The sequence below is a fragment of the Carcharodon carcharias genome, chromosome 31 (genome assembly GCF_017639515.1).
Source record: "Carcharodon carcharias isolate sCarCar2 chromosome 31, sCarCar2.pri, whole genome shotgun sequence".
NCBI classification, from domain to species: domain Eukaryota; kingdom Metazoa; phylum Chordata; class Chondrichthyes; order Lamniformes; family Lamnidae; genus Carcharodon; species Carcharodon carcharias.
The window spans coordinates 17991556-18002923 of record NC_054497.1 but is presented as its reverse complement, the minus strand read 5'-3'; the positions used below and the strand labels follow the sequence as shown (position 1 = coordinate 18002923).

The window sequence follows — 11368 nt, the reverse complement described above, 5'->3', positions numbered from 1 at the left end:
AGTACAAATAATGTGGTGTGGTTCCATTAAGAGTAGAGTGAAATTGCAACTCCATATCATACTGCCGCACTGTAAAACTCCCTTGTTATTGTAGTTCCAGAGGAACAATGTGAAAAGTGTTAAGTGCAGCTGTACCCATTCAGTAGCTGAAGTGTGGGTGTCCTGCAGTACCATTGCCAACTTGAGTACAAAGCAGGCCTATTTTAATAACTAATTTCACAAGTCAATTTAGGGACATTTTCCCAGAATTGTGCATATTTTTGAATGGGTTTGTTGCATTTAAGTGACCCACAGAAGAAAGACTGGAACTGAAAACACAGCATGCAGCAGCTTTGCACTTCCATTTACTGTTTTTCTGGTTCCATGTTCCCGGAGTAATTTGTGTGGAACTTGTTCATCACAGTTTGGAAGCTTTCCTAAATGAAAATAATTGTTCTATTTGATTGCCCAGTCAGCGTGACTAATATCTGGAATGAATCATGATCACTACCTATAGATGCACACAATGTTATCTAGATGTGATAGTACAGACAGACATATGCTGCCTTTTAACTTTGAATGTAGAGGAATCATTTTAAAGCTGTTTTATAACTAGCTTTTAAATCTCAAAATATACTGAGCCAGTGATAATGTTTTAGCTAAACAACAGGAATTCATCTAGGACTGCTTATAACCCATTAATCCTAGCCAGAATGGAGTTGGAGGAATTCCCCCATCAGTCACACCTGGAGACCTCACTGCATAATTTGTATTCTGTAACTATCCTCCAGGAGGTCTTGTGGTGCAGTGGTAGTGTCCCTACCTCTGGGTCAGACACACTGGGTTCAAGTCCTACTTCAGGACTTGATGGCCACAGGGGCATTCATAATCAATCTGTTTGGTTATGTTATCGGCCTGTTAATCCTTCCAATACGCCTGATGGCAGGTGCTAAGAGTAGGAGAGTTTCCTGGTCAGCCATACTGCAGAAGGCAATGCCAAACCACTGCAGTACTTTGCCAAGCATAATCATGGACCAATCCAATGGAAGTCCATGGTTGCTAATGCCCTCTTAGGGTGTGGTACCTGAAGGAGCAGGAACTTTCCTCCACTCACTGCATTTTGCTAGAGAAATGACACTGCTTTTATTGGGAGTCATGAGTTCTGTTTGCTGTAGTTCATGAAGACCCTTCTTAAATAGGCTGTTTGTTGAGTGTTCAGTGAATAAGACTTTGCTTGACGTCAAATAGACTCATAAGTCTTGCCATAGTTTTACTCTGGTTCCAACTATTTGGCTGTCAGTACTTAACATATTTATTTAACTCCTCATGCTGTTCAGTATGGTAGCTGTTCCTTTTATTTTAAAAAAAATCCTAGCAATCAAATGTTCTGTTACAAGCAATTTAGCCAAAAAGTATTACTCAGTTTCTTACACTTTATTTCACGCACTGAAATTTTACATTAAAACCTATATACTGTCAACGTTTAACATTCCTGTGATCAATAACTGCAAATTTAAACATGAATGGCGGACAGATTCTGAAAGTGAACAGTTGGTTTATTAATCAAACCAACACCGCCTGCAATAAAATCAGAATACTTAATCAATTTCTGCCTTAACATCAGTCAATAGTCGTCATAAATATCTTCACTGTGTTGAAGGTGTCATACTTGTAGATCAGGCTAGTCCACATTGTTACAGTAAGGGATCATTTCAGGAGGTAATAAAACTCCCACCAGAGCTAACAATTGTTGCCTTGTGATGCTCAAATTTTGTTTCCATAAAGATTATCAACATTTTTATTATTGTAAAAGACGAGAATTTACGTTGCCAAAACAAAGATCACAAGCAGTTCAAGACGACAAAATGTCACAAACGCAGTTCTAAAAAAATCAGTCATTTCTACATTGCTTTCACAGATTTTTTTTACATCAATTCCAGTAGAATTGTACCAATGGCAGTGGACAGACTGTGTTCAGCTACCTATTACCTAATTTGTGTATTTGTAGACTGAGTGTAGTGAAGCTTGACAGCAAATCAGCAACTTCGTCAACCTGTGAGGGAAAACGGGAAAACCAGTTAGATAAATGCACATTACTAAAAATGTGTTTCAGGCATAAAAGTCAAATAAGTGCAAGTACACAGCAGGTTAGGAGAAAGATAATTCCAGGTAGTTCTACCAAAGGCTTCTACCCAAACCATGAAGTTAAGTCAAAAGCAAAACACTGCAGAGTGCTGGAAACTGAAAGAAAATCTCAAAAATGCTAGAAACATACAGCGAGTCAGTCAGTATCTGTGGAGGAACCAGGCAAGTTTATGTTTTGAGAGCAGAATCTTACTCCAGAACACACTTCTTGCAACCTGAGACAATCTTATCTACCAAGATGGTTCTGTTTGAGGGAGTTAGGGAACAGTGAGGTTGGACACGGGAACAGTCACAGTTTTGGGAATAATGCCTTGATGTTTGGTAACAGCCCAAAGGGAATCAGCAGTCATTCGGTGAGTTGGGCCCGATTTTTCATGACAGAAAACACGGTGGGGGTGTGATGGAATTCCTGCTGCCAGCAATTTTTTTGCAGCATGGGATAAGAGTGTAGGTAGGAAGACTGCACACTGCAGTCCCGATGTTGCCAGCTCCAGTGCTGGGGGAGTTCCACTGCAACCCCGCCACAAACCCCTGCAATTTTATGGAGTTGGGCTAGCTTCACACCAGCTCAGAGATGTCGTGACCTAATGGGAAACCCTCTTCTGAAGTTGGGAACCTTTTGAAAGACAAGTTCAAAAGATGTTGCCAACTTTACATGTCATTGTATGATAAGTTAAATATGTTTTTAATGCAGTGACTAATGGTAGAGCTTGGTTCTTAAAGGTAAGTGGAAGAGTCTTCAGATGCATTCGAGTACATTATGCACTGGATAAAGTGCTCTTCTACATTAAGATTTGACTGTGTCAATTGTCCCATGATTTAATCTTTTCATTGAATGATGGCTCAGACATTTATTTCCCTCCTTCAAAGCTTGAATAAATGGCTGAGCGTTTTCAATGAGTTCAAAGACTTCGTGTTCAGCTCTGGAGGTTTAATGGAAACTCATTATGAATGCTTGGCAAACTCCACTAATGGATTCAAATCAGCAGGGATTGTTGATTAAAGCTGTCAAGGAGGCTGTTTGTTTAACTTGATAGTTTTGTGACCATTTAATAGGATAATGTTTTTTTTGAAAGGGGTTTTGAATAACTTTGCTTCACTTGACAGTTGGAGCATCTCAAAGACTTCACAATGTTGTTATAGGGTTCAAGAGTTCTGTACATAATGGATACTGGGTAAGTGGGCATGGAGGGGAGCAGGGGGCCTCACACAATCTGCAGAACTGGGCTGCTATCCTGGCTTACAGAGGCATGCCTTCTATCCTGCCTGCCTCCATTTCCATCTCAAGCCTGCTTCCAGAGGCTGCAGCCTGTCCCCAACTCCCCACCACGAATGTAGCATGAGCAGGCATTGATGGGCTGGAGGCACATTCATCATGTTGAGAAATGGCCTGACTTGTGATTCCCACCTTGAAGGTGAAAATCCCACCCCGGCACTCAAAACTTTAACCTGTTGACTGTGGATGGAGAAGACAAAATATCAAACAGTTCTATAAAAATCAGTAATTTTTTATATTGCTTTTATGTATGCATACGTTTTTACATCAATTCCTGCAGAATTATACCTGTGGGTCGACTGTGATCAGCTATCTATTACCTAATTTTGTGTATTTGGTGAAACTTGACAGCAGATCAACACCTTCAGTATTTCTTACCTCTCTTAGTTTATGTAGAAAATACGGAGATAGTAGCCAACCTTATTTTTCACCCTCTCTCACTTCATGCATTAATATTTCACATTAGATCTAATTTGTGAAGGATTCTCACCAGATTATCCCATTTTTACACTGTTGTAGGGATTTAAAATGGTCACTATTGAGCTTTCCAGACAGCTCAGTTAGTGGATTTATTGTACTGAACAATGAGGACTAGGAAAGTCCAATTCAATCTTCAGTCCATGTTGAACTGGCTGATCTCAGCCAGGGTGCTATTTTGGGTACATCTGGCCTAGGAGGGAGCTAGATGCCAGGCAGAGACAGGAACCCAAATTCATCACCACTCTGAACATTGGCAGTAGAACAATGATCATTTTAAAATATGAAAAGTTGGGATGAAAACGGCAGAAATGACACTCTACAATTTTTTCCATTTAAAAATTACCCAGTGATTCAAATTAAAAAAAGAGCAGAAAATGGGAATTTAGAACTAAAAAGAAAATTTCAAATTATCAACCATATAAAAATCTAAAAACAGACTGTAGGCTGTTCCAGTCCTGTGGAGAATAAATAGCAGATGGAAAAAACATTAAAGCAACTGCATATCTAAATCTTGGGAGACTGGTTCAATTTGACTGGAAATGTGACCGCTAGAGGAAGCTATTCAACAATACTACTTCACCACTCCTCCATAGCTACTCTTCCTTTTACATTCACATGGATTAAGGTCATTGTCCTGCTCTTTGGGCACTGGCCCTAGGTTTTCTCAACAAGAAATAAAATCTATTTGTCTTCCATCAGACTGCCCTTACATAAACCCTTCCCTTCCTATTTTTTGGTCCTACCTGTTCTTTTGTGCTGGTCATCTGAAGTTTTGAACAAAGATCATCCAGCTGCTCAGTTTCTTGATGGTTACCCAGTCTTTCCAAGTATTCGCGCAGCATCTGAATGATCTGAAAAGTATATTAAAAAACATTTAGACTCTTGGCATTATAAATGTGGTCTTCAGCAGGATATAGCATTAAAGCAGTGGCCATCCAGTTACTGTTGAAACATTCCCATCTAACACAAGGCACAAAATGTGCATCTTTTATCAACTCTAGTTAATTATTGTATACATACAGAACTTTAACTGCCTATCTCCCTAAGCAGTTGAGTTGGTAAATGAGCCCAAAGGATAAGAAATTCCCAGGTAAAATTAGACAAGATTCAATTCTTCTCTATCTGTGACTCCTATTGCAAAGTACATGTATGCATGCGTGTGATTGAGGAGGACAAGGCTCGGTTATGCTGCTACCTCAGTAAGAGTGACCTTGCATAGGGAATAAGAGTAAAGTAGCAACATGGTAGTCAGAGAACATAAGCATGGCGATAGAGAGCGACACATGAGAGCTGGTAGAGCAACAGATGGAGACAAAAGGGACTTGAGGCAAAGAGAGGAGAGAGACAGACAAACACAACATCAGCATAAGAATGCCTCACCTGTTTCACCTCTACCCGGAGGGCCTCCAGGCTCCGTGAATGTCCGTCTTGTAGGATGTTCAGTTTAGAGCGAGCAAGGTGGAGTGGAGTCCTTCCTGCTCGGTCCAGGGCATCCACTCTAGCACCTGAGGGGAACAAACAAGAAGTTTCCAGTTAGCCTTGTAGTACACTCATGCCAAGCTGAGAACTTCCGACCTGGTTCCACATAGTATGAACCTCCTGCAACTCTCACTGATGCAGAGAACATAATACAATCAAAAAACACGTAAACTGGTATTCACCATGTGAAAAACAACTTTAGCTATGACAATGTTGGACTCTTCACTAACTCTAGCATTCCTAACACTAGATGGAGTTTGCCTCATCCATTGAGAAACAATCCCTTCACCTGATCAGTGAGTGGTACAGATGATATCTATAGGTATTTCGCTCTGTTGATTGAGGGGGAAAAAAAGTTAGGAAGAAACTTACAGGTGAGTTCTTAATTGCAAACTAAATAAAAACTGGGTCCATTGTGGAGAAAACATTTGGATCTTCAGGCCAGAGGCAGTGTGCCTAAAATCTTTGATCCAAGTTCATCATGAGACATCTCCAGCAAATCCATGTTTTAACCACTGCAATCAGATTTCCGCCCCACCTTATCAAAGTCACAAATGACAAAATAAAGATATCCACCGTCAAAACGTACACTGGTCAGTGGAAATAATGAATTTGTATACTGGCCCCCTCCAGCCTACAGACTCAAGTTATCAGTCCAAACAGAATCGCCATCCCCACATTGCTCCAAATTAATGGCAGGCAAATGTTGCTTTGTGCAATCATAGGACAGAAGGAGGCCATTCAGTCCAACATGCCAGGTACAGTGCTGTACTGGTCTCAGACTGGAATTGGGTTGCCTGCTTGTTCAATCAGCCAAGAATAATGCAATATGGGAAGACAGACAAACGGAAGTTCTTACATGAAAAGGTGTTTCTAAAATCAAAACAATTTGCAACCCCATGTGTGCAGTAACCTCCTCACAAGCACACACTGTAATAAATATGAAGTGAGTAGTATATACCTACCTCCTCTTAAGAGTGTAGTGATTACAGGTACATGGTTTGTACAGGCAGCTATAAATAAGAAAGAAAATTAGGTGATTGATAATGTTATTGCTTACAACATAAAGAACAGAAGAACCAGAAACTTCCTAATGCACACATGCTAACGACAAACAAACCACTACCCGAACTCCCAATTCTGCAAACTCAGCATAGGGTAGGGATGGAATGTATTGACTATGTTGGTATGGCTAATGCCACACTGTCATTTTTTGGATGTAGGTGATGCTGTCAAAGCCAACATTGATTGCCCATCTCTAGCTACCCGGAGTAGAGGATGGTAGGCCTATTCTTGGACCACTGCAGTCCGTGTAGTGAACAGTACTCTTTGATCCAGTGACAATGAAGAAATGTCAATATATGCTCAAGTCAGCATAGTGTGCGACTTGGAGGCGGTACTCCCATGAACACGAAGGTGATTCTTCTAGATAATCGAGATGGTAGCTTTGAGTAATAGTTTACACAGCAGCCACAGAATTCAATGCTGAAGGAGGTGGTTGTTTAAGTTAGAGGACGAGAGGTGCTGAACAAACTGAATGCTTTGCCCTGAACGCTGAGTTTCTTCAGTGCAGTTGCCTTCATCCAGGTAAGTGCAGAGTATTCCATCACACTTCAGATTTATGCCCTTTAGGTGGTAAAGGGCTTTGGATAGTCAGGAAGTGAGTCACTCACTGCAAAATTAACTCTCCCAGAACTGCTCTAGTAGCCAGTCCAGTTGAGCTTTGTGGTCAATGGTGACTGTTATAATATGGCAGGCGGTAATTGCCGGGCTGACCAATACCAAAGGGAAATCTGGCCAAGCTATCACAACAATTTGTATTTTATTACAAGAAGGGATGTTCACTAAAATCGGAAGATTCCAATACTCCGTTGAGATTTTAAATATTAAATTAAAACACTTATTAACAAAATAAAAAACTTAAACACAAAATTATAGTTAGTTACATTTAGTCTTAACATGTCCCAATAAATTCTTAATCTATAAAACATCCCAGTAATATTATCGCAAGCCAACCACTGTTGCTATAAGGGAAGTATTTCACAAGCTTCCCTCTCCCTCGACAATGGAAATCCAAAGCATTTAACAAAACCTTGCTTACTGGAATAAATGAGCATTTATCTGGGGTAGCTAGAGACTGCTTTTCACAGGTCTGTCTTCACATGGCCACTCACTTCATACAGTTTTCAATCTTCCCTCAAATATATTTTCTTTTATCTCTAAACCCATAGTTCTAAACTTTCTTTGGAAGGTACCTTTCCCAGAATATAAAAATCTTTTATGTTGTCATTATGGCTAGCACTTTCAAGAAAAATAAACTTAATAACTTTGCCTTACTTATTATCTTTGCCAGTTGTAAAACTTCCTGTTATGCCTCTTTGAAATGTAACAGCCAAAAACTCACTCCTCACTTATCTCCTACTGCCAATTCCCATTCATACTGTATCTACTGGGAGCTCATCTTCATTCATCCACCTCCATTTCAAAATGCCTACTTTTACACCAAATCCCTTTGATGATTTAAACCTTGCAGTCTGACAGTCTTCAGTTTAATTAAATTAGTTACACACCCAACCCCCACAAGCCTGCTTAAGAGTATCAGTATCCCACAGTAATATTAGGAAAAATTATATTCTCTTCACATGACCCACAAAATGGTGACAATGAAACAATGCTATTGAACGTCAAGGGTTAGATTCTATTTTGTTGGTAATGACCATTGCCCGGCAATTGTGTTGCACAAATGTTCCTTGCCATTTATCAACCCAAGCCTTAGTGTTATCCAGGCCTTGCTGGACTGCTTCTTTATCCGGGAAACTACAAATGGGGTTGCACACTGTGCAAACTTCAGGAACAGCCCACCTCTGACCTTATAATGCAGGAAAGGTTGTTAATGAAGCTGCTGAAGATAGTGACTCTAGGATACAGAACTGAGTTGATTGGCTTCCAACACCACAATTACCTTCTATTGTGTGCCAGGAATGATTCTAGCTACTGGACAGTTTTCTCACATCCCCACTCTTTCAGTTTTATTGCCATTCCTTGGTGCCCACCAATTTGCAGGTGCTCTCATCTCACCACACCTTTGAAATTCAGGTCTGGTTTTCAAGTTTGGACCAAGGCTGAATGGAGTTCTGGATCCAGGTGATCCTGACAGAACCTAAATTGAGCATTTACAAGCAGGATATTATAGAGCAAGTGCTACTTGAAAGTACTGCTGACAACTCCTTTTATCATTTTGCTGATGATGGGAAACTCCACTGGGTGTGCAATGGGCATGTCCTGGGTCACAGGTAAGTGGTACATTCAGTTTTATTCTAGTTATTCTTTGTAGTGGTTTTTGACACAACTGAGTAGCTTGTCCAGGCGCCTTCAGAGAGCAATTAAACATCAACCACATTGCTGTTGGGACTGGAATCACATGTAGTCTAGAACAGGAAACAACTGTAGTTTCCTTGGCTAAAGAACCCTTAAGAGCATGATAGTGTTGGGGTCACGAACTAGATTAGTAATCTAGTTCTCCTGACAACAGCATTTAATTTGAGAAATGACTTCAGTTTTATCATGGAGTGATCTGAATTCTATCCTCTGGATTACTAGCCCAGTCACATGATCATACCCCACATCACATTTACCAGAGTGGCAAGTGGGAATAATTATAATCGCTAATAATTGGCAGTCAGGCTGAAAAAGACAAAATTAAACTTCCTGTACAGATAGCACCAGGTAGCATTACAGTGGATACTATAATACAAGCTTCAAAGCTCCGTAAACCTGGGAGCAAGCCCAGGGGTACGATCCTGTTTGTGAGACCAGACACTTCCAAGTGCGTGTAAAATCCCAATTTTCAACGAAAACCATTCAAAAAACAAGAAACTTTTTTTAAAATCAAAATTCTTAAAATCTAGGAATAGAAAATGCAGTAGCTGAAGGTCCTTAGCAATGCTATGTTGTAGCACTGGCTCCCTGAACGCTCAGAACATGAGCTCATTACCAGTTTCAGAAATGTTAAAACTCCTCATCTCTACCTTACCCAGGTGCAATGGTGTGTTTCCCAGTCCATCCCTCTGGTTAGGGTCTGCTCCATGATCCAACAACAACTGTACTATTGCATGAAGAGAAAATGAGGTAGTTAGGTTTCACTGTCAGTTTAAAAAGGCAGAATCTTTCTAATTTGAAACATACAATAAATTCTTGTTACCATCATACCATCCCCAGTCCCCCTCACCCCCGTTAACTACTGGCAGTATGTGGTAGTATTTGATGTCAAGAAATAACTATCAAGAAACTCAGCCTATTTTTTATCCAAAAAATGTGTTCATCCATGAATGCATTACGTAACAGCTTTGATGACAACTGAGTGTGCAAACTGAGGTCAAGCTTTCCTCAACTGATGGACAATGTGAAAGCAGAAAGGTAGAAGAGGCAGTCATATATCAGGGGTGGGGGAGTGAACGGGTACAATATATCCACTTCGACCAAGAAAAGGTATTCGCGCTCCACTCACCAATTGAACTGTTTCCATTACAAGAGGCGAAGTGAAGGGCAGTCCTGCCTTTGTCATCTGCTACACATGGTTCAGCACCACATTCAAGTAGTTGGCTCACTAAATAAAACAATAAAGGTCACTTGTTACTAAGATCAGACTAGGTAAAATCTATGCCAAGCATTCCAAACTCCTATAATCCCCATCCCAGTAACTACAGCCGGTCAACAAGGACTCAAAAGCTCCATTAGCTTGAAGTTCAAGAATTATCTTGTGTGGAGAAAATGCATGAAGTGCAGGAGGTCAACACATACTTGGCCGTACGGAAGCCTCGGTTCTCACATTTAAACTTGCTTGGCTTAGACACCTGAAATGTGCCCCCATGGGAGAATGTGTGACTTTATCAGACAAATGAAAACATTGGCTGTGTGCATTGCTCAGTCATTTGGGTTTGCAAGCTCAAGAATGGTGGTGGGTAAACTCCAGATTGAGCAAGAAACATATCACAGAAAATATTGGAAGTGAATATCAAATACTGTCATAACCTAATCTCTTTAAAGTATGAACTCCACCATTAGATTAGTTCATTTGATTGCACTCTTGCCTTTAAGTCAAAAGGTCACGGGTAGAAGTCCCACTTCAGGATTTGAGCATATAACCTGGGCTGACACTTCCATGCTATACTAAGGGAGGTCTACATTACCATAGGATTGCAAGATGGGAGAACAGGCCAGGAGATCATTGGATTTTGAGCGGGGATGAAACAGAATGAATGAGAATTTTAGCAGCTGAGGCAGGGATCGTAAATATTAAGGAGGCAGAGGTTATGGTGGTAAATACAACATTCCAAAGACTTGAACAATCGGGTTCACTCGGACTGGAGAAGGGGTTGGGCTTGATGGCAAGAATAGGAAGTTTGTGGCAGGGTCCAAATACAAAGACTTCAGTCTTTCCAGTGCTTAATTGGAGGAAACTGCAGCTCATCTAAGTGGTACGATCCCCATACAGAGCAATAACTTAATAGCTGAAAAGATAACACAAGATTTCTCATTTTAAGACTTTACTGTAACAAAAGACTAAAAGCATTATTAACTAAACACTATATTTAGAGACAACTTTTACTTTAGACCACTGAACAGAACTTTCCCCTTTTTATTTTTAGCAAAACCAAAAGACTGACTTCACAAATAAACGTAACACTGTCCTTTATTCAATTCTCTCAGAACTAGTCTGAAATGATTGCTCGTTCTCAAGGGTTTACTTTTGTTCTTTTCCCTTCTCAGCCTAATAAGTTTTTAACTTCAGAATTGTCTTTCACCATGAGGTTCCCCCCACCCCGGAAATTCTTCCTCTAGCAAAAATTTTAATGCCTCACGAGTTTGGTCTTTCCAATCACAGCATGATCTCCCAGCTGCATTCCTGTGCAGTGAACCAGAAAGACTTTTGTCCTCTAGCTGCTCTCTCTCATGAATATTGGCAGACTAACTGCATTTGAGAGTTTCCAGGGATATCTTAGAAATCCT

General features: G+C 40.4%; 1 protein-coding gene across 1 annotated transcript in view; it reads right to left on the bottom strand.

Moving 5' to 3' along the window:
• Positions 1 to 1397: 1397 nt before the first annotated feature.
• ankrd54 (ankyrin repeat domain 54) overlaps positions 1398 to 11368 on the bottom strand; it is a 32413-nt gene continuing 22442 nt past the window's right edge. Inside the window, exons 3-8 of the mRNA XM_041178149.1 lie at positions 9867 to 9965; positions 9393 to 9464; positions 6325 to 6372; positions 5261 to 5385; positions 4624 to 4731; positions 1398 to 2032 (exon numbers count right to left, since the gene is read on the bottom strand). Of these exons, the coding sequence (XP_041034083.1) occupies positions 1958 to 2032; positions 4624 to 4731; positions 5261 to 5385; positions 6325 to 6372; positions 9393 to 9464; positions 9867 to 9965 (527 nt within the window). The 3' untranslated portion in view covers positions 1398 to 1957. The remainder of the gene's footprint in view (positions 2033 to 4623; positions 4732 to 5260; positions 5386 to 6324; positions 6373 to 9392; positions 9465 to 9866; positions 9966 to 11368) is intronic.